General features: G+C 43.9%; 1 protein-coding gene across 1 annotated transcript in view; it reads right to left on the bottom strand.

Annotated features, from left to right (window-relative positions):
- SLC2A13 (solute carrier family 2 member 13) overlaps positions 1 to 19,067 on the bottom strand; it is a 164,182-nt gene extending 145,115 nt beyond the window's left edge. Inside the window, exon 1 of the mRNA XM_064445363.1 lies at positions 18,387 to 19,067. Within this exon, the coding sequence (XP_064301433.1) occupies positions 18,387 to 18,936 (550 nt within the window). The 5' untranslated portion in view covers positions 18,937 to 19,067. The remainder of the gene's footprint in view (positions 1 to 18,386) is intronic.
- Between the last annotated feature and the right edge of the window lie 5,389 nt (positions 19,068 to 24,456).

The following is a 24,456-nucleotide window of genomic DNA, read 5'->3' as shown; positions in this document are numbered from 1 at the left end:
TTAGAAAAAAACAATGCCACACCAAAACCCCCAGAACAACAGTTGAACACTTCAAGGATTAGCAAAGATTTTCTGTGCAGAGAAATTTTATTTTCAGATGACAAGGGTAATGATTTGAAAGCTACACATAAAATGAATGCTCCTTTCCAATTTTGCACTTTTGTTTATAAACCATTTTTTCTTTCCTAGTTCTACTACAGTAATGCTTTATCCAACTTACAATAATTCTAAGAGGAGTGATATCTAAACAAACACGAACAAGCTTTAGAAGCTGAACTACAGCTCAGCTAAAAGCATGCCTTCAACTTATACCTGAAAGCCCTCTTCAGCAAAGAAGTAACTTGGTTTTAACAGTGTCTCTTTCTACAAGTGTAATTATTAAAACAGATAAACAGGTTAACCTTTCTCTAAACTACTTTAGGTTTTATCATTTAACGAAAACTCCAGCACTTGACTCCAACACCCATCTTAAGATGAAGGTGAGCATAAGAATGCACCTTCTTACCTACCACTTGCCATTAATCAAAAAAACTGATCTAGAAAGACTAATCTCATTGCAAACTTAGTATTTTAGACAAAAAACATGGATTAATATTGAATGTGTTCATTCAGTATTCTGGAAAGCCTTTGATAAAAATACTGTCTGTCTAGTTTACATTCCCCATAGTTTTGTGCTGGTAATGGGTAAATACATTGCAACCACCAATACAGAAAACTATATTTTGATATGAATTACTATATTTAGTTACCCACTTGGGCAAGAAACAGCATAATTTGTAGGAAGACAGGTACCAGTTACATGGTTTTATAACTATTGCTCAAAAAAAAAGCCCTGTAAGCCTTTTACAGCCTAAAGCCTGTTTTTAAAAACGATTCAATTCTATCATTATAACACAAGTAGCACTCATGACAGTAATGTAAGTATAACCATTATTATAATGAAAATCCACTAGTCACAGTGACTGCTCAGTTTCCTTCTATACTAGAGGTTTCATACACAAACAAGATTGTGTCTACAAACACAAGTGATCCATTTAGAGATAATAAAACAAAATTTTTTTACCAAATGGGAAAGTAAATGGTGTCTATATCTGCAGTATTGGGGGTGGGGGAGGAGGGAGCAGAAATCAGTGTAGTACTTCTTCCTCCAGATACCTTCCATGCCATGCATGTTTTACATGCTAGGAAGAGTAAGGGTGTTCCCAGTGCACACAGGTCAAGTCAACATCTTGAGTCTATAGTCCAAGTGCTGCCCATCTCTTTGCTTTATGAGAAGCAGCTCAGCTTAATGCCTAGCTTTCAGGCAAATTCTCCCCATGGTCTGGAGTCTCCTGGCTACCATTTCAGTAGCATCTGCTTGGTGCCAGTGAAATGCAACTGCAATACGAGAACATCCTATGGAGGAATCCCAGGTAAGGATCTCTCCAGTAAAGTGGTTAAGTCTCAGAAAGAGTTTTGACTATTAGGACGACCACCTAAAGTACAAGGGTACTTTAACCTATTTTGGTGTGTATTTACTTCCACCAGTTGCTCATACTGACAAAAAGGAGATGTTCTAAGTGAAGAATAAGGCTGCTGCATTTGTGGAAAAAAATCCAAGACAGTAGCTGTCAAGCACTGAAGGGGAAAAGGGAACCGATTAACTACTCCATTACCAACATCTAGGGGACAAAAAGCTGAGGAAAGCCTCAGTTAACCAGGAGTGGGTGGATGCTGTATGTGGGAAGAAACTACTGCTAAATTTTATCAGGGAAGCTGACTGCCAAAGAGCTTCCTAAAAACAAGGTTGCGAGTCTCAAGGCCTCAGGGAAGAGACTGGTAGAGGACAGAAAATGCCAGGAAAACCTGCAAGATGCCGCTCTCATGGCTTTCACCTTTTGAAAACTTGCAGTCCTTTAGACACATTGTAATGGACAGCCATCTTCCAAACAACAGATGTTAATTCTGCTAACAGGGTTGGTTGCTTTATTCCAACCTCTACTTTGCAGACCTCCTTATTAAATGATAGTGCTTAGAGCAAACAGATGCAAGAACTGGAGATCACAGCACAGCTCCCAAGGTCCTGCCACAGAGCAGCTCTTTCCTGCCCTGTTTTCCTTCGTCAAGCATGTTAGTAGGGGACGATCCAGGAAGAGCTGCAGGTCAGCCTGCAGTGAAAGCTAGGCAAACATTTTGATGTTCTCAGTAAATCTCGTTAACTGATACAAGACCCTGGTAACTCTAGACAACCTAAAATTTAAAACAAAATAAAGATGGGTATCTAAAATGCCCTTCTGTAACTCGGAGCACTGCACTGATTCTCTCACCTGGCAGTCTGCTGTGCTGTCCCTATCCAATAAGAGAATAGTGAAAACAAGAAATTTTAAGAATTAGGAGTTGGCATTTAAAACGGCATATCTGACAGTCCCATTCTAATTAATACAGATGCAGCAAATATCCTTGTTAAGATAAAATCTGCTTCCCCTGCAATTTGCACTGTACAAGTTGCAATAAATCACTGCAAGTCGCAAGATGACTAACCGGGCAATGAAATATTTTGCTGTTTCAGTTTGCTGTCCCCCAGCCTCTAAGTGCCACCGCTTTTTTGTACTCTGAGGCATGGGTACTATGGAGACCCTCCTGTCAACTTGAACTCCTTCATATCTGCTCCCACTAAGAAGCAGATTCCATCCTTAAAACTGGAAGGTTTACAGTTACAAATTAAGCCATGTTCTCTTTCAAAGTGACAAGGCATTCTCATGTCGGGTTCAAGTTTTAAGTGAAACAATTCATGCACAAGCCACAAACAAGAAAAACAACTAAATCCAGGATCTCTCTGAAATACAAACTTTGCAAGTTCTGCACTTATGGCATTACTCTACTTTCACAGAGAAAATTAAAAAAGAAATTTTCATATTTGAGGATAACTGAAAATCTTAACATCAGAGCAGGAAGAGAGCTCTGAATCTTCACAGCACTCTTTCCACAGAAATCCTACAAAGTAATTACTGTCTCCTATTTTGTTTGTCCCTATAATCTGGTCCCATTTCACCTGATCTTTTAATTAAGTTTTCATAAAGCAAGATCTAGTTGAAACATCAATTACAGTAAAACCTAGCTACATAAACCTGAGTTTTCACCCAAAAGTAAAACAATTACGTCTCTGGTCTACATCCTCTTCCTTACTTCCCAAAACAAAAGATAGGGACTGCTGACAGTACTGCAGTAGGGCAGCATCAGGAGGCAGAATTAATTACCTTGTGGAGAAGGATCGTTAAACTGAGTACTAATAGAGTAACTGTGAGTAGGAAAGAAACCAGTTGTGATGGCTTCTAATAAAGCACTAGGAACCAGCAACAAAGCAGAAAACAGCTCACAGGTGACTGGATCTCTGAATTACTCACTACCCACTCCTACCTGCCCAGTTAGTATGACTTATAATTGTATGCAGTAAGAAAACAACAAGCCTACAGTATTTTCCCTATAAAAGTTTACAATCCGTTGCAAAGCACACATGTTGATGACAGGTTTATATGTGGACAAGGTTCCTTAATACTCATGACCTACTACAGTAATATAACAGGTAGAAGACCTTTCCACGGACCATGCTTCCAGTGCAGTGTGTGCTTTCAGCAATTCAAATGTCTATTGCTCATCATCTTCAGATGCAGCATGATCCACCTTTCAAATACTCTCAAGTTCACATCCACATTCATCTGCTCACTCTGAGTTGACATAGCTTTCCTTTCTTGAAGACCTTCTTGAAGACAGTCCCTTTGAGCAGTGTTTCGATATACCATATCAGAAAACTCAAGTTTAGGTATAAATTACCAAAAGGATTTAGTAGCAAAGTCCTTTAACAACTCTTGTGCCAACTGCTTGTAAGGAACAGAAAAGGCTCGTGGGAGTAATTCAAGAATAAGCATAGTTGGTGATACTGCACATCAGAACACATTCTTGAAGTTAAGTCTACATTATGCCACTGAGATACATCTTAAAAATGCTTTATAGAGTTGGGTTGATTTTAGGCAATCTTATTTTTCTGTGCAATGAGAAGTACATGACTATTTGCATATATGTATCTATTAATGCACGGTTTACACTTCTGTTGAGTTACCTGCAGTTACAAAGCCAGTGGGAATTATGTAACAGCCATTAATTGTAACTTATAACAAATAATTTACCAGCATTTCAGAAAGATTTGAACATCAGGCTGGGTGCATAGCTTCTCTGACTAGTACCACCAATGGTACTGCCTGTCTAAAGGCCCAACACACAGCAAGGAGGGAAAGAGAAGAGATCTGACTATCGAGGAAGTTGTCCAGGAAACTGGATATCAGACTATGAAATCCATTCACAGAAACTGTAGTGTTGAACAGGTTATAATTGATAGAAGTAAAGATTATTATTTGTTTTTAATAAGTCCAAGAATGCCTTTCCAAAATGCAAGCAAACACCAACACCACTCTACAGAAGGAAAAATGGAGACATAAAGTACCACAGTTACTTTAAGATAAAGTGGCCAGGAGTGACAAACACAAGAATTACAGATATTCTTATGTTTACTTAGCAAAAGACAGGGCATCAGACATTTGGGGTCTCACAATGTGCAAGTCAGGCCTTTTGACAGTACAACAGCCATTTTCTTACTGCACTATTTAGAGTTAAAGCCTTCTGAGTGGCAAAGTAAAAAAACACCTGCATGTATTTAACTTATTTTAACATAAGGCTTGTCATTCAGCCTTGAGACCACAAAACTGTATGACACAAAAGACTTCATGTTATCGCAAGATTAGTTCAAGGCTATGCGTCTCTAGCTCTTTGCATCAGCATGAAATAGCTTCTTTTCCTTGCAATAGTATCCTTGCTACTACTGCTTCTACAGCACACAAGCAAACTGCATGGGTTCCAGCTCCTAGGACAGGTAACCCAAGCTGGTATTTGCATTGGCAAAATTCACTGTGACTTAGGAAACCGATGCTGGCAGATCCTGTAACAGGACAAATTTGCCGCACACAGAACACACAGAGCAATTGTGAAAGTGAGATGCAGCAGACCAGACACCTCCCAGTCTATTATTGCTTCAGGGATGTATGTAGTTTAATGACTGATAATGCATGACAAATAGAAATCCAAACCAAAGAACTCACAGAGCAACTGTGAAAAGGAGACAGAGTACATCAAATACTTCTCAACCTATTATTGCTTAAGGGATACATGTATTTTAGTGCTGATAATGTACGACAAAGAGAAATCCAAACAAAGAGAGCCATACGTTGCTTCTGGATGATTCAGCTACACTGGGAACGTTTGTACAAGACTGAGAAGTACGCATACTGGCATTTTTATGTTTTACTACAACTAACTGAATCATTTGCTTTAAGCAAGAAACAGAGCATTGCTGTAAGCAAAATACCATAGAAGATGAATATAAGCATTTATAAAGAAATACAATTCACATCATCTTCAAATATCAGCTTAAAAGTATATGAACTTCTCTAACAAATCTGCCTGAAGTTGTATTTTTCAGTTGTATCTCAGTATGACATCCATGTCTATCTTAGACTTAATTTTATATGAACCTACAATTACCTGATGAACAGATTAATATCTCTTGTAAAGTACTGTATTAGTTTATCAAGATTATGAGGTAAAGAAATCGATGTTGCTGTAATGTCAGTGGAATCACCTGGCTTAAAACTGGTGAGTGCCAAGTTAGGCCTCCTGAAGATCTCTCTCTTGCTCGTTGCCACAGCACAGATGAAAACTAATTACCCTGTGCAAGTGTTAGACCATACAAGTCCACATTATCTAAGCCAAGAAACATACATCCCTACTTGATAAAAATTGAATGAAGAAAGAATTGAGCCAAGAACTATATATTCCCACTTGATAAAAAGCTTTAAAGAAGCAGAAAGGATGGCCCCATACCCCAAAGCAGTTATTTGTACCTTGTTCTGTCCTCCAGAGCACAGCTGTGGAATCTGTTCCCAACACACAACTCCTGAAAATCTGCACAATTGGTTTATTGTATCCTCTTGCACAGCCACCTTCAATCACATTTTTTTCTCACCACAAAAATACTAACAACTCCTAATTAAAATATCCACTAATATAATTTTATTTCATTACTCAATTCTTCCTGTGCATGCACACAGAGCTCTCCAGAGGTCTGGATTCCTACTTCCCAACATGCCTGTCTAGGCAGCCTGGATGGGACGTTCCTTTCACCAACATAGGCCAGGAAAGACAAGCATGGCAGCAGAGTTACTGAGGTTCAAGTAGTGATACTTTAGCACTCGCACCTCAGTCTCCCCTTCTTTGCACCAGTGCAAGGAGCATGGTTTCCCTATATCCCAGTCCAAATGAAGCTCCCTCATAGGGGAAATTTGGGGATAAGAAGCCACTGCAGCTAGACAAGTTGAAAAACTGAATAGCTTGACTGTAACAAAGTGGTCCATAAGAAGTGCCCACCACACCTAGCATGTACAGTGTCACTTCACCTATCCTGGAAAGAGCCTCTAGGAAGATGTCCCTTAGAAGTTTCACCATTACAGGGTGAATTACTGAGAATTAACTTCTGAACAGACTAAAGATAGATACTCTGAACAGGTGGCTCAGATCTTGCTAAAGATACAGTTGCTATTACAGAGGAGACAGGCCTGCTGCTCTTGAGCTATGAGGAAAAACCTTCTCTGCACTGCTGTGTTTACAAGCTCAGAGCACTGTTTCCTTCTGTGCAAGGGAGCACTCCACATTAAGAGGAAAATGAGTAATCGCCCAGATAGTACTTGGGTGTCAGGCAAGCAATTAACTTTGAATCAGGGAGAGGCCCTGCAGACTAATACAACTGACAGCTTTTGACTCCAGGGAAGGAAGATTCAGAAATAGGTGGGGATAGGCAGAATCAAAGCCAAACACAAGCTGCGTCTGTTCTTAAAGTCAGCATCAGCAGACACAAAAGAAAGCAAAACAGCAACCGAGCTTGACCTAAAATTTATACCTTGAAACTACAGCTTTTCCAGAAGCACACACACTGTTGAATATGATACTACTTTGTTCATCCTAGCTAGTAAAACTGCAGACTGGGGTCAGGAGAGGAGGGAAGCCCTGAACTTGTGGGACAGTGAGATGCACAGAGGTAATCACATAGAATGTACAGGTGAAGACAACTATTGTGCCCTGCCCCAAAATTAGGTTTTAAGATAAATAGTACCTTCTTGTCCAAGTTTTCAGCCAATTTAGTCAGGTACATACCCACTCACTAAAAGAGAAGTTGACATTATTTGTGTCATGCGATGCTCAATGCATGCCCAGATTTCTGCTATATGCACCAATGATTTTTTTCCAGGAACATGCCAGTCAATCATTATAGGAGAAAGGATCTACGTTCTATGCCTTATTTCTCCTCCTACCCAAGAACTACATACAGCACAAAACCAGACCCCAGTATTCAGCTGAAAACAGTACCACAGCAACTGAATCCCTCGGCTAAAACATCATGAATGCCTATGTACAATGTTTATTCTTTTCCACCCCTTTCTTCAGGATCCCGAAGTTGTCTGGGTGGCTCTGGCTTTCCATTCACACCAAGCCATTCCAATGTGAATTGGACTGGTGAGGTCAGCAGCGCCTATGATTAATGCAGGAGCAGGAGTCTACGAGGCAAAAGACTTAGCTGCTGAACTCATAGTGAATAAAACCAGACTTACCATTTCCCCTCAGGCAGATTCCCCATTCCTGTGCTGGCATAGCTACTACTGACCTCAACAGTCCAATAATCAAGGACCTGTGAACAAACAAAAAAGGTCGCTTATATGCAAACATTTGCTGAAGTGCATGCTTAAAGTACACACAGCTTTGGTCTTAATCAGTACTTCCTCCATTCACACTGTACTCTAGTTCACCTCTTACCACACTGCCTTTCTCAGATGTTAAACTCTTCCCAGGATCCATCATAGCTACAACCAACAATGCTTAATAAAAATTAACCAACCAAATCAAGAGAGCAAGTATTTAGCAGTGAGTCCATTCGATTTTATCTCCTTAACCTCATGGATTAAACAAAACTTCATAGGTGGATGGCTACAAAGAGAAAATTAAGTTCAACATCACAGGCAAAGTCCTAATATAGCTAAGAATAAAAATATAGCACATAGACTTGAACCTTAATCACACAAAAAAAAAATACCTTAAGCAGTGTTTCTCTATTATCACACGCTGAACAAGTAGATTCCAAAGGAGTACTAGCTCTGACTCGAGGCATCTGACTTTGGGATCCTGATACAGCATCCTCCACCACCTACACCAGAACTTACATTCCCAACTCTCCCCGTTCTCAACTGCACTCCAGTTAAATGTTCAAACAGTCAGCAAAAACATTCCCTGCCTCCAACACCTCATGTAGGCTCTGTGCTTCAGTTATCTTTCTAGATTTATGAAGTTCCTCCAGCCTCAATGTTATAGTCGTAGTTTTCATCAATATCAATATCCCAGTTGAAACCAGGACAGTTATCTACTACTTTTCCTGTAAAAAGCTCAGGAATAAGTAATTTATGAAGTACATTTATTAGCTTCAACACAGCTTTTGCTTCCAACTTTCTCTGGGCACCTTTAAGATAGTAGCTTTTGTTTTTTTCTTCCATTGATAATTTTTGCTGTTGAACAGCAGATTGTGAAGCCTAGGCTACAACTGCCAGTTCAGCAGCACAAGAGAAAACTGCAACATGCTCAGAAGGCAGTTGTCTTCAGCCTCAGGATCACCTAACTCTTCCTTAAAGAAATTAGTGAATCCTGACTGCCTATCCATTTCTGAATGTGCAGCTCGAAAGGCAGTAAATCAACAGCTGTATTTTCTCCAGATGAAGTACTGCCAGTTCCTCCAGGATTAGAGCTGTGAAAAAGTAATGGGCCATACTGTTTGAATCTTTCATAGTATTGTTTAAAAAACGCACAGAATCACAGATAACTACCAAGAATTGTAGTACTATTACATGCTTTGGACAAGAATCAATGGTAATTTAAGGGAGTTAAGACAGAAGGAGGAAAAACAGGAGCTCCGTTTCCAACAGCCAATCTTGCTTTGGAGGCTGAACTCCATCACAGGGCATGGGAACAGGAGGGCACTAATGCTCCTCCTCCTTTCCTGCTCCTCTGGGCACAGCAGCTCTGCTCTGGTACTAGGGCAAAGGAGGAATACCTGTAGCTCTGCTCCTCTCTCACCCTTGGAAGCAGGGCAGATGCCACAGCAGGACCCACCGAGCTGCAGAAGGCAGTTCAGAGCAGGGCACAAATCAAGATTACTACTATCATTTTCAAATACTACTAATACCTAAATTTTCTTCTATTTGATTACAATAAATGTGATTTATGGCTTATGAATGATGGCACTGCTCCGATACTAATGTATCGGCAGTAGCAACATGAAGTCATTTAATGACACTTACTTAAGGTCACCTTCATGTTTTTATCAGAGTCATAGCAGCATTAAGGTTGGAAAAGACCTCTAGGATCATCAAATCCAACTGTCAACCCAACACTACCATGTCTCCTAAACCATGCCCTGAAGTGCCTCATCTACACATATTTTAAATACCTCCAGGGATGGCGACTCCACCACCTCTCTGGGCAGCCTGTTCCAATGCCTGACCACTCTTGCAGGGAAGAAGCTTTTCCTAATATCCAATATAAACCTCCCCTGGTGCAACTTGAAGCAGTTTCCTCTCATTCTATCTCTAGTGACCTGGGAGAAGAGACCAACACCCACCTCACTACAACCTCCTTTCAGGTAGTTGTAGAGAGCAATATGGTCTCCCCTCAGCCTCCTCTTCTCCAGACTAAACAACCCCAGTTGCTCTCTAGACCCTTCACCAGCTTCATTGCTCTTCTTTGGACACGGTCCAGCAACTCAATGTCCTTCTTGCACTGAGGGGACCAAAACGGAACACAATATGATTGTGTCAGCATGAAGACGACAGTCAGGCAGGAACAACCAACACATTGGAGGGAGGGGGAAAAGAAAACCCCAACCACAGCCCAAAACTCCAACATCCACTTATTCATTAGGGGTACAATCAGTTCAAGATGGATTTAAATTTCAAATTGTTGGTGCCTTCAAGTATGCCTACATTCAAAGGTCTTACCTGGTGAACCAAGAGTGCTAAAACCACAAAAATACACCTGGAAAACTATCAGAAGTTACTAAGCAAGGTAGACTGTTCAAGGTTTGCAGGGTTTCTGTGTTGTTCTGGAACAGAACAAGCATTTGAGAGAAGGAACAGGACAGAATTTCTTATAAGCAATCAGAAATTGAAGACCTTCTTCCATTGGCATATGCCAGCGATCACCTCAGTAGATGTTTCTCTCAGAGCAGCACTCACTGGAATACGTTCCCAATTTACAACACCACACGGCCCACAGCACAGGCAATACAACCTGTGTAACACTAGGCAAGCTCTTCTGCTCTTGGACAGCTTGTTGGACAACTTGGAGCGTGTTCCCCTGGATTTCCAGAGTACGACAGGAAAGTAGAAGAGCTGTGGCTAATCACCAAAGGCATCCCTAATACTTCCTTCCAGCTGCAGGAAAATAATCTTCTTTTCCCCAAGTGATTATGTCCTTAGGCACATTAAAACCACAATTATTGGCTTTGCTTCCCTGAAAGCTTGCAAGAAAAGCAACAGTGGAAAAAACCAGGTACATGAGGCACCTGGCCAAAAGAAACAGGAAAGCAAAGGGTTGTTACTCCTTGTTTCTGTATCAGACAGAAAAGGTTAGCCTGCAGAAACTCCCACTTCTGGGAAAAGGCTGGAAAACTCTTGCCTTAGGGCTCCCACTTATGGTATAGGTTTCTAAAGCTATTTAATTTAGTCTAGACTATGAAAATACAGGCAATTGCCAGGTTAATCTAGTTTTGGATACACATTTTTGTTTACACAGCAGGTCCTCTACCATTTCTGGCATCTTCTGGTTTTGTGTCCATCACCTGGAGATCGACAATCACTTCATTACTGCCTCAGAGACAACCGAGCACGCAGCTGTATGTGCTTGGCTGGATGTTGATTAGAGAGCTCCTCAGTGCTACCAGTTGGCATGAGACCTGTGAAAACTCTGAACCTCCCAAATAGAGTGTTGAAAAGAGACCAGAAATTTCTAGATTTGATGCCTAAAGCAATTGCCTCCCAGAGAAACCCTATTTCTCCCTTAAGACTGTTCAGCCTTGCAGAGTGTCTGTCAGCCCGTGTGCTAAAAGGATCAGGTATCATCAAGGTTTTCCACACTGCCTGGAAATTTTTTTGCCTTGAAATTGCCTCATCACTCAGGAGCAAAAGTAGAAGGTGCTTGTGATGTAAAATGCTTACTAGCAAAGGACGAGCCCCAAGGTCGGTCCCAGGTGCTTCTGGAAAACATCAGCTCTAATGAGAGCCAAGAAACCTTTCAGATTATCCACAGAGGGCAAACCTCCTCCAGAGAGCTGCTCCCTTGCTGAATTACACTGGAAAAATCAGAGAGGGTGGAAGAAAGTCCATGTAAAGAAGCAGGGCTGACAGCTCCTGAATATATGCAACTGTAAGACCCATCTCTAGGGGAGGGGGGAGAAGACCCCTGAGCGACAACTAAAGGACAAGCCCAAGGTAAAAAGCTGCATGTATCAATAAGCATACTTTTTCTTTTTCTCTCTTTTTTTTTTTTTTTAATCCACAGAACTGTTTCAGTGTCTGATCCCACTACCACAACAGCCACATGAAGAGATGGCTGAATTCCCAGGAAAGTCAACCCAGGCACAGTCCCTAGGGCACGCATGGGACTTCAAACAAGGATTAGCTGCTTGAAGGGGAGGATCACGAGGAGGAAGTCTGTCCCCAGTTGCAGAAGAGGCAGGCACCCTTGCTATTTAGCCAAGTAAGAGACCAAACCAAGGGGAAGGCAGGAACACATTTGCTAACACCATGGCTGAAAGGACTCAGTGGCCTAGCCACAGCCAGACACATGGGGGGCTCCAAGGTCACAGCGTGACATTTCATCCAGATGGGCAGCACATCTGTAAGGAACTTGTGAAGGAAGAAGGGTCATGCTCCCTGAGCTAAGAAACCCAACTTTAGCGACTGGCTATACAAACACCAGAATGAGAAACCACCTATGAAAAATTCACCTTCAGAACAGGCATTTGCTTTGAATAAATCCTTAATGAAACCACATGCCTAAAACAGCTAACAAATCAGAGGAAGATCAGAAATGGAAAAAACAGGAAAGTGTGTTTGTTAAAGCTTTGTTTCTTCAATTATCATAAGCAAAATACATTTTACAAGAGTTTGCATTCAAGCTGCATCATAAGACCTAGAGAAAGATCATTTAACTTAAGTAGTGAAATAACTACACGCTCATACAGAGCTGTGTTGCGCAAAATCTCTATGAGATATTTAATAACCACTTCTCTTGCTATTTGTTTGCAGGCATAATCATTACAAAAAGAAACCAAAGCGAGAACTCTGCTCCCCTGATTTTTCACAGTCCCTGTTTTAGGCTTTCAGCAGCTCCAGTGATGGTCCCACCTGACACAGCCTCTTCACAAGCTTCACACCAGCAACACTGATTGTACAGATCAGATATGAAAACTCAATTCTTCACCAATGAAGACCCGTATATCCATCAGGCCCATTATACCTCTGTGGTACCAGCATACAACACAGCCACAGAAATCCAATTTCACTCCAGTTGTCTTAAGCAGAAATCATCAATTTTGATGACTTCTGTAGGATTTGCAACCCAAAAACTTACCAAACTTTCATGGAATAATCCCTAGGATTCCTACAATACTACATTTTAAAATAAATTAATGTATTTAGAAATACAATATATTCTATAAAAACTCACTTAAGAGCATTCACCTGCTATAATTAATTCTCTTGAAGTCTACTGGTAATAAGGAGAAAAGATAATTTAAAACCTCCTTTCTTTTCAGCATCTACTTGCAGTGGTTTTACTTTTTTCACTGCTTATCAGGATACAATTCGCAAAGTACATACTAATTCACTCAGAAAAAAAAATTAAGTGCCTATTCAGACAGTGCAGAGCAGAAAACAGCAGCTAGCACTTCGAATCTGCTGCTTGGACTGTCCTCAGACGCCCTGCCTCAGGCCACTGCTGATGGGACCGGTATAAACTTCAGCCAAACAAGTTACTCAAATCCAAGAGCTCCAGTCAGAAGCTAATGTATCCTCCCAGATGCTTTTGCACAAGAACAGATTAAGCTCTTAAGATGCAGAGATCCGACCCTGAGTGCACGCAGTAATGTTAGTAGCTATAGATCCTGGAAACTTGGGTGAGCTTCTCTGGTCAGTGGCAGCATAAGAGTCAATTCCAACAACGTGGCTGTTTGTCTTTCCATTCCCCTCCACCCCTGCTGCAAGCTTATACTAACAAATCACTGCCTCTGGAGGTAAAAAATAGCCTATGAATCTCTGGGTTGAAAATTACAAGCATCTGCAGCAGCAGCACAGCATATTTGGGGGCTGAGGGTGACTCTCCCTTCCAAAATGTACTAAGGTATAAACTCCTTTTAAAAAAATCTGGTGGACACTCGCTTATAAAAACATACTGAAGCTTTAGATCTTCTCATGGGGGGCTGGACTGGGGGAAGGAGGCAGGGAAATAGATCAATCTGTCATTTTTTCCAAGATAAAATATACAGCACCTGAAAAAGTACAGCAGTACACTAAAAAAAAAAAAAAAAAAACCATACCACAGCATCCATATCCTCATCTTTAACAGGCAACAGGTCATACTGGTTGTTTTCCAGTACTTTCACAGCATACATGGTACTCCAGCTGATACAGTGGACCTTTACTTAACCACTATAAAGATAATACAGAGCAGGTGCTACATGATGCAAGTGCTTTGGTTAAATTTGGTTATTTCTGTTATTTGCTTCTGGACATTACTGTCTGTAGAAGCCAGTCCTACCAGGGGAGCCCTGAACCATATGTCAGCACTTTTCACTCCTGCCTAATTCTGTGTACAACCTTGTTTTCTCTGCTCAAGAAAATGACCTACATGTGCAGTAAAAAGGTGCTACTAGGGACACTACATATGTCACATTCAAATACAGACTTTAAAATAAAAATACCACAGACATCACATACCAGCAAAGCCAGGGGTCAGAGAGGCAGCTAGGCACCTAACCAGTCAGGTGTCCATTGCATTGCAGACCTAGTAACAGAGTGCATGCACACACAGTAGTCCCAAGACATAACTCTCCTTCCACAAGGGCTTGGGTAGTACGTGCATTAAGTAACGTCTGAGCCACACACTGAGTAAAGAAACAAAACACTGAAGAGCTGATCATTAATTGAGCACCATCTATTCTGCATGCTCAACAAGACAGGAGAATCTAATCATCCAGCTAATGATTGTACATTAAGATAGAGATCAACTCTGCACGAGCAAGCTTAATTCTGTCACTTCCTGAACTCTGCATAGCTCAAACAGCTTTCCTTCCACAGCTGGTAGATACATAAATGTTCTTGAAAAACCGATCTGAACAGCACCCTACCCAAAACACCATGCCAATTCCCACAGACATCAGATGCAGGCTTAAAATCTTCAGCATCCTCGGATGACAGCAGGATAAACTGCTCCCATTGCAGACTGGCAAGCCGCTGAAACACATCTGGCCAACGGGTTCAGACAACAAAGTGACTGCAGAATTAGGGCATTGGACTGATTACAGTCTAAGGAAGAAGTGACTTTGCAGATACAGCTATTTATTATTATCCTTTCTAGTCTCTATTATGTCTAGTTCCAGTGCTTCCTCTACTCACTCTCCACCTCCCTTCTCACAGCAGCAGGTTTTCAGTAAAATTAGCTCTCATGTATGGCCATGCTTCAGTTCTGGCCTGTTCTCAGACTTTTGTTGGCCAGACCAAAGGTGAGGCAAGTAAAGAACCTGGCTTTCCTGCCCAGTGTGCAAACTACCACAGCAAACACAAGGCAAACCTATGTTGACCCTCAATCCCATACCAAGTGCGGTTGGTCACGCTTCAGCAACAGGCCAACATTATCAGATGCAAAAGGTCCAATTATGCTTTGTACCAATGACATTTTTGCCAGCTAAGCTCATATAAAGCACTACCGAGCACACACAATACAATTTCCTAAATGTTTGAATTTTGCCCACATTTGCTGTAATGAATATCTGTCCAAATGTTGCATTCCTGACACCAGGCTCAGTCAAATTCCTAAAGAGTCAGGGGCACCACAGCTGCTCAGGAGGGGTGGGTGTGGGGAGGGAATGATGGCCACAACCTTGCTCTTAAGCCATTTTGCCTTGAGTTGTCACAAACTATGTGTTTAGAAGTTCAGACCTGAAAAGATCTAAGCATATTCTAAGCTAATGCTGACGTGGTTTCCCTTTTTTTGCATTCCCTATATTTTGTATTTACACTGGGGGGAGGGGAACATAACTGTTTCTAACCATAAAAATCTATTCAGTGTTTGCAACAAAAGAGGACTTTGGCTTGTCCTTGAGAGAAGATCTTTATTTTCCAGAAACATCTCCTCCTGTAATTGCTGGGGAGAAAAGGAGAGGTTTTCTACCTCAAAACAGCTCTACAGAAAATGGTAAGAAATGGACAAGACAGACAAGTGAGAGACATTCCTCATTTCAGCACATATCTTGTGGTTTTCATCCTTGAAACTTTAACTGTAGCCCTTTATAAATCTCAGTCATGAGAAAAATGACAGTTTTCTCACATGGATGCAATTAACACAGATCAACCCAGTACCAGTGAGGGCAGAATGAAGTCCCGTAGGTAACCATAACTGCATCTGCTTTTACAGCACCACAGTGCTGCCCATAACACAGTAATTCATTTATTAAATGCAAGCAAACACACATTTCTGGAGTAGATCTCTTGATGTGCAGCTGGGGGAGAGCTACAGGAAAGAGATCTCAAATATATAAAATTATACACAGTTGTTTAGTTTTTAGTGGTTTGCAGGAAGGAAAGCATTTCCTAACACTACACCATTGCACCCTTACATTTCAGCAGTTCGCACAGTCACTGAAGCGGCACATTAGTGAGTGACCTCCTTACATCAATGCTAAGAAGTTCTTGCTCACTGCGGGCAGTAAAAAGATAGTCAGAGGGCTCCAAGAGAAGAAAGGGAAGAAACTGGTTAAAAGTTCCACCAATTTCTAATGCCTTCATGAAATTATCCAGACTCCCTCTGGTGGGGGATTTAATGTAGAGATTGTTGCAGTTTGCTTTATGAGAACAGTTTTGAACGACAATAATTTTTTCTTTGTAAAATAAACCTTGTTAGGATTGGACTCTGGCATTCTTGGAGTCTCTTGCGATGCTTCAGTCACAGCAATTTAAGGTAATGCTTTCTTTCTGGCCATAAGCTCCATCACGAGGAGGAGCAACCTTTGATAAAAGAAAAAAAAATATCATATTTTTAAAATATAAATTAGCATCTTTGTGCTCCAAAACCCTCAGAACATTTCTCAGTCCTTACTTCAACTCTCTAGAGCCCCACCACCTCTGTCCCTGATGTGGAAAGAGGCCAAAGAGAGATCTCTCTCCCCAGATACAAGATCTACAACTGTACTGTATGAAAGAAAACGCCTAGTTCCCGATTTCCATGTCTGTGTTTTATATATTGTATTAAGCCCCAAGTCTCATATCCCTCTGACAATACCAATGTCATTTATTTGCACCACTGTAAGACAATTCCAGCATGCCTCTGTATCTCTCTACAAGACACACATACGCAAGAATCAAGCAAACCATCCATTCCTTTCCTCTCTCTTCCCCCCGAAGTTGTCAATGCGACAAGTTATGGACAACAAAGAACACGAGAAGCTTTACAAACACAAAAGGACATAAAATGTTATATTTTTAGTATCTACTGCTAAACATATGTGCTACATATTGCCATCAAGCTACCTGTTCTGCCATCTCATAGTCAAATTTATTTTTCTTGTCTCCTGAACGTTATAAGTAACATCATCAACATTCTTCAGTCTGAAGTCTTGATTAAAAAAAAATAAATGCACAGGGGTAGCATTTAAAAAATAAAACCACCACCCAACTCAGGATAAGAAAACTGCAAGCTGAAGATGATGTCCCTTACTGTACAAGGAAATCAGCACAAGCCCTTTCAAGGCTAGAGCCAATTTTATTTCTGACAGCCCATATTATGACTCACTAACTTTCTTCCTTAACAAGACCACGAATTACATCACAGCAAGTGTGTTTATAGCTAGGCAGAGAATTAAAAAAATTATTCAATGGCTAAGACACAGAACTTTGCTACGGAGAGGAAAACAAGTCTAATTCTCAATTTGTCCTCATGCATTTAGAGAGGAAAGGTTGCAAGATCACAGTAAGAAAGATTTACTACTTCTTTTTTAATTTTTTTAATACATGCTGTAGTCCAAGGACTCTGAATAACCTCATACAGCCCATCTTGGATGATGAGTACCATTGAAATTACTGCCTGACAGGATGGCAGCAGAAGAGCAACCAAAATTCTGGGGATATTTAGGATATAGCTGGCACGGAAACCAGTCTCAAAGGTTAGAGGAAACACTCTCACCACTTCAGGTTCTTTGGGACAACTATAAAGTTTTATCAGAACCTACTGCTTGCAAGTTACACAAGGCATAGAGACAGGCTGCCTAAGAGCACCAATTCGTGTTCAGTTCTGCAGAGCACTATTAATGAAAGCCAAAGCCTTCCAAAGCGACATCTCATTTGACCTGAGATTACTACCTCGTTTTGTCCCAAAAACATTCCTTTGGTGCCCAATGAAAAGCAAAGCTGTGCAGGGAATCAGAAGAAAGGTATTTACACTTCAGAAAGACAGGCATGGTCTCCTCCTCACTCCTGACTTCCCAGAAACATCTCAGATGCAAAGCTTATGGTGCGAGCTGTTAACACTGCCAGACCACCCTAAAGATGAATTTGCAGAAAGAACGCGAGACCGTTCTCCTCGTACAGAAACCGGACAGCCCTTCTCTGGAAGGGGCCAGGGCTACACCACGCGTAAGGAAAACCGAGGTGGGCAAGCACGCACCCTCGCCCCTTCGCCAGCAGACCCTTCTCCCGACCTCAGCTGGGTTACCCCTTGCTCTCGCCAGCAGCCCAGCACTTCAAACCCCACGGGCCAGCCTCCGCCTTTTGCGTGGGGCTGCCTTACATCAGTTAGCGGGTTGTGGACGCGCGGGGACGGGGTGGATTTCAGGTTCGGTGAAACCCGCCTGCCGGGGGAGCTCTTCCACCCCACCGGGGCGGGAGCCGGGGTCACCCCGGGAGCGGGGCCGGGTGCCCCCGCGGGAGTGGGGCGGGGGGTGCTGCAGCAGCGGAGGGAGCCCGGCGTGGCGCTGGCGGCGCGGCACTCACCGATGCCCAGCCCCACCACCACGCGTCCCCCCAGCAGGGTCTCCTTGTCGCGGGCGGCGGCCAGCACGCCGGCCCCCGCCGTGAAGAGGCCGCTGGCCAGCAGGATGCAGGGCCGCCGGCCGCACAGCCCGTTGAGGACGCCGCCGGCCAGGGCGGAGAGGGCGGCGGCGCCCACCGTGCCGGAGACGAGCAGCTCCTGCCAGAGGGCGTCCAGGTTGAGCTCCCTCTTGAGGAGGAGCAGGGCCCCCGACACCACGCCGGTGTCGTAGCCGAAGAGGAAGCCCCCCAGGGCGGAGAAGACCGAGACGACGTAGACGAAGCCGGGGGTCTCGTCCTGCTGGAACTGCCGCCGCGCCGCCCGCTCCAGCTCGCCGCCCGACGCCGCGCTGTTGAGGCTGGAGCACGACTCGGCAGCGATGAGGCTCCGCTCGCCCGCCGCCGCCGCGCCCGAGCCGGCGGACCCGTCCGCCTGCCGCCGCCGCTTCTCGCCCATCAGGTTGCTCAGGCTCCGCAGCGTGTACTCCACATTGTCGCTGGCCTTGCGGGACATGGGACGGCCGCGGCGGCTCCTGCCCCGGCCGGGGGAGAGGAGGGGGCTGAGGCGGGCGGCTGCCGGGCGACTCTGCCTGCGGCGGCGGCGGCGGGGCTGCTGTTGCTGCTGCTGCTGGCGCCGCCCGCCCCTCTCGGGACGCGCTCAGCCGGGTCGCATAGTCCCCGCCGCCGAACAGACTTGAGGGGAAGTTGCCCGCCGCGGCCGCCGCTCCCAGCCCGGGCGGAGCTGGAGGCGGGGCGGGCGGGGACGGCGGCAGCGCGGCCCGGCGGGCGCCAGGGGGCGGGCCCGCCCGCCTGGCCGTGGCGCCCACTGGTGCGCAGGCGCCGTGGGATGGGCCTGCGCACCGAGCGCCGCGACGCTGCCGGCCCCGCCCGCCCAGCCCTGGCAGGAGGTCCTGGCAGGAGGTCCTGGCAAGCGGCGGGGCCACGCTGGAAGGCACCGGGAGAGGGAGGGGTGCGGGAATGGAGCCCGAGGGGCGGCGTCCCCAGCCCGCTGCGTCGGCGGCGCTGGCTCTGGGGGTGTTCCTGCTGGATGGAGGGCGGCTGAGCGGCTGACCTACGTGAAAATCGCAGTTAGTTTAATACGTGGATCCTCGGTACAGTGTTTAAAGTTCACGTTTTTCGTTTTCTTAAGCGATGGGTGCAAAGGGAAAAATTCGACCAGTTGTTCAGGCAGGGACTGGTCCGTTACCGTACAGAAGAAAAGTTTGGAGCTTGTTCTCGTGTTCAAACTTGAAGTAGAGCATGGTGTTTTGATAGTTCCACCTTTAAGCATTTTTGTTTGGGGTCTTCACCAAGACGAAGCTGAAGATGGGGCCCAGGCAGAGGCCAGGGGACCCGGTCAGCAGTTGGCGGGGCATGGGGGAGAAACGCCCATTCCCTCGGGAAGTCGGGGCACACGGAGCTGCCTTCCATGTGTGGTGCAAGAGTTGTGAAAAAAAGAAGTCACATCGCAAGTGCCATCATGCGGCACGTACGGGACAACCAGGGGATCAGGCCCAGACAGCATGGGTTCATGAAAGGCAGGTCCTGCCTGACCAACCTGATCTCCTTCTATGGCCAGGTGACCCACCTAGTGGATGAGGGAAAGGCTGTGGATGTTGTCTACCTGGACTTTAGTAAAGCCTTTGACACCATTTCCCACAGCATTCTCCTGGGGAACTGGCTGCTAATAGCCTGAATTGACATACGCTTGCTGGGTAAAGAACTGTCTGGATGGCCAGGCCCTAAAGAGTTGTTGTGAACAGAGTTAAATCCAGCTGACAGCCGGTCACAAGCAGTGTTCCCCAGGGCTCAGTGTTGGGGCCAGTTCTGTTTAATGTCTTTACCAATGATCTGGACGAGGGGATCAAGTGCACCCTCAGTAAGTTTGCAGATGACACCAAGTTGGGCAGGAGTGTTGATCTGCTGGAGGGTGGGAAGGCCCTACAGAGGGACCTGGACAGGCCGGATCGATGGGCTGAGGCCAACTGTATGAGGTTTAACAAGGCCAAGTGCCAGGTCCTGCACTTGGGTCACAACAACCCCATGCAACGCTGCAGGCTTGGGGAAGAGTGGCTGGAAAGCTGCCCGGCGGAGAAGGACCCAGGGGTGTTGATTGACAGCTGTCTGACCATGAGCCAGCAGTGTGCCCGGGTGGCCAAGAAGGCCAACAACATCCTGGCTTGTGTCAGGAACAGTGTGGGCAGCAGGAGCAGGGCAGTGATCGTGCCCCTGTACTCGGCACTGGTGAGGCTACACCTTGAATATTGTGTTCAGTTTTGGGCCCCTCACTGCAAGAAGGACATTGAGGTGCTGCTGGAGCGTGTCCAGAGAAGGGCAACAAAGCTGGTGAAGGGTCTGGAGAACGGGTCTGATGAGGAGGGATTGTTTAGCCTGGAGGAGGCTGAGGGGAGACCTTATCGCTCTCTACAACTACCTGAAAGGAGGTTGTAGTGAGGTGAGTGTTGGTCTCTTCTCCCAAGTAACAAGCGATAGGACAAGAGGAAATGGCCTCAAGTTGCACCAGGGGATGTTTAGACTGGATATTAGGAAAAATTTCTTCACTTGAAAAGGTTGTCAAGCAGGGGAACAGGCTGCCCAGGGAAGTGGTTGTGTCCGCATCCCTGGAGGTCTTTAAAAGACGTGTAGACGTGGTGCTTAGGGACATGGTTTAGTGGTGGACTTGGCAGCTCTAGGATTGTGAGAGCACTCAATGATCTTAGAGGCCTTTTCCAAGCTAAACTCTTCTATGATTCTATGATTATCATTTGTGCCTGATCTAATGGCACATATTAAAATACTCCTACTGACTTGGCTGTCTTCTGTAAAGGTCCATATAATGAGGCCGGCCAGTAGATGGAGAATTTCAGTGATTAATTGGATCAGTTATTCTCAGCCCACACCTTGAGTGCAGTACTAGTCATAGCCACATGAATTTAAAAATTAGAAGAGGGAGCAAAGTCCAAAGCGGCCAGCTGTACACAGCCTCTTTGGTGGTTTGCCTGTGCCTCAAAGCAGTATTGTATAAATACAAGAGGTCAGCTCCCAGATTAATGCATTTGAGAAGCCGGAACTAATTAAAAATTAAACACATTAACATTCAGTTGTTTTTAATAAAGATTTGGCCAACATGGTGTGATTGGCACAGAGCATTCCTCATTCCTATACAGACCATTAGGTCCTGATGCAGCACTAGACCAAGATCCAGTCCAGGCTGTAGCATCAGGAATGAAGTTATGTTGCACTACAGGAAACTGTCCCCTCACGTCTGGCAGCCCTCCATGAGCAGACTGGCTTACATTTCTACAAAGCCATCAGGAGAGAGATCTGTCATGTTCCAGAAGTCTCCAGACTTGCCCAACAAGCACAGCGCTCAATACTTTTTATATGTAAGTCCCAAATAAAAAATGCGGGACACAGTGTATTAAACAAAATATTCACCAAATCCCTAGCTGGCTAGAAGGAATGCTTTCACAGAATATTGTCACAAGAGCTGGCTGTCACAAAAACAACCTGTCAACATTTTTAACAGCCATCTCAGAAGCTGGAGGCATTCTCTATGTTACAGTTAATAAAGACTCAAGAGAGTTAACAAAAAGCTTTTTTTTTTCCATTGCTGACCCAACAGAGTCACAAACAGATAAAATTTCTCATCAGATCATGCTGTCAAGCTTATCTCTTAAAAGCTTTCCCTAAAGAAACACAACAAAGAAGTTCAGCTGCGGGATGCTACACTAAAGACTGACTTCCTGAGAAAGAAGGAGGATTTGTTTGGTTTGTGTGTAGATTTTCATTATTGTGATCGTCTCTCCTTAGTACTGGATTTCATGATAAGAGCTGACTTATGATTTCACAGTAATGCAAAATGTATTAGGTACGATTAGTAATCTAAGATCAGATCCAAAGAAGGATTTGGGTGGATTTTAGGCATGACGTTATGCTTTCAAGAGTTTAAATGTTTAATTGAAACACTGTTTATATTCACAGCACTGCCTCAGTTGTTCCTTTAAGGTGTGTTTGCACAATTGTTTGCAAGGTGGTGTTGTGAACTAGGTCAGAGAACTGGTCCAGCTTTAAGAAACTCAATTTTTTGTGTTTCAGCAAAAGGCAGGAATACTTACAGGATTTTACTGCTTTTACATTGTTGATACATGGCATGCATCAGAAGATGCCTTCCAGAAAACTACTGAGTGCTTTGTGCATGTCCCCAGAACTTCCCACAGCCCCAAGAGCTGGGTGTTAGCTCCTGGCCCTTCCTTGGTACTCAGAAGCAGGTGGATTAGTGCCTAAATCTCCTGGGGATGTCAGTCCAGCCAAGAGGCACGGTGAGACACTGCAGGACTTTTCTGTGATAGCCTAATGGTTGATAGCCTCACCCAGGAATTGGGAGGCCTGAATCACAGATATGCTTCAGCCCAGGAGGATTTCAGTCTCTTTGTCACCTCTCAAGAATGCTGTAGGTTAAATGAGGAAAGATGGATTCTTAGAGGAAATCGGGTTGCTCTGCAGACAAGAATGTAAAGGCCATGGGGCTAGATGGACAATGAGGCAGAAAAGGATCTGACTCTGGCAGAAGAAGGTCCAGCCTTGTCAGTGCTGGTTATATTCTTTACATGAAGCTGTGGTTGCATTAAAAAAAGAGAATTATACAAGGAGCAAATCCCCAAACCAAGAATTCTTCCCATTTCGGTCAGTGCTGACTAGGTAGGCATGAGGGCTTTAGCTTCATGTGGGATTCAGCAATACAGCATGCAACCTCTTTAGGCTCCTAAACTAATTTCTTGTTCGTTGGTGTTATGATGCCTTAAACTCTGATAAGCAACCTGCTCTGATACTCACGTTATTTTACCACAAACAGAATTGCTATGTAAGTTTAGAAATACCACTGCACTGGGCTCCGGGGAATCACCCAGCTGAATATGCAGAAAAGATCAGCAAATATTGTTTATAGTAGCAGCTTACATAATGTCTGGAACCTGGGAAAAGCACTGACAGTAATGTCAAAACCTTTTCTTACAAGTTAAGATTGTGTGTAGTTCTCGAGGTTCAGAAACCTTTTCTCTACACAGAATTATGCATTCTCAGTGGGCCAAGGAATATGGTTAGGTACCGTTTTATAAGAAAAGTATTTCTGCCCTTGACGAGACAAAAACCCTGATCCTAGATCACGTCAGTTTTCTGAGTTTATGATTGTGTATTGGTAATAAAAGGTTGGGACAGTAAGGAACACTCTAGTTCAAAAAAGAAAAACAGGAACTGTAAATAGGAATTTAACAGTAGAAACAAGTTGAAGTAAGCTGTGTATTGCCTTGAAACTTCATTTTGTTCCAAAGTTCATCCAATTCTCGCAACATTGTTTGGAAAGAAGAGACTTTCAGATATATTCCATAGTTTTCTGATCCCTGTATAACATTCCTTCTCCAGCCATTTTCACTATGTTGACAGCGTCATTTTGTTCATTTATCTGAATGTATCTCTCTCTTAGCTCTCAGTGCAGCTTTAGTTTTTTGTAAGCCAGTGTTTGCTTTGGGGGCTCCTTTATATGTACAGATCCCGATTAGACCCTACTCCCAATATCTCAATAAAAGTTGCTCTTCCTAGGTTGGACCCTGTTACGTGGGACTTCAATTCCTGGCTGTCCTGGCCTGCAGGGTGTCTTCCAGCCAATTATTTACCTTCTACCTTGGTTATCTGAATCTGTAAACAGGGACGACACTGTTGACCTCCTCTGTAAAATCCTTTCAAAATGAAAGTAACATCAGAATTTATTGGTAAGGAACCTACCAACACCATTCATTTACTCCTACTGATCAAGTGTGAAGAGATTAATTGCTTAACAAGTAGGAAGAGTTACAGTATTAGCACTGGAAAAGGGTGTGGATGGTAGTGGTTGCAGACAGAAGGTGACAAACCGTGGGATGATGGTTTCTTGCCTGACAGGCAGACCTGGCAACAGTACAGCTAAGGTTTCCTAAGACTTTACACCACGGGCTGTTTTAATTCCAGGTAACTGCCAAAGCAATCATCTGAGCTCATA

Source organism: Phalacrocorax carbo, chromosome 1 (assembly GCF_963921805.1).
Source record: "Phalacrocorax carbo chromosome 1, bPhaCar2.1, whole genome shotgun sequence".
In the NCBI taxonomy this organism is placed as follows: domain Eukaryota; kingdom Metazoa; phylum Chordata; class Aves; order Suliformes; family Phalacrocoracidae; genus Phalacrocorax; species Phalacrocorax carbo.
The sequence above is the reverse complement of the archived record's forward strand: the minus strand, read 5'-3'. Positions and strand labels throughout refer to the sequence as shown.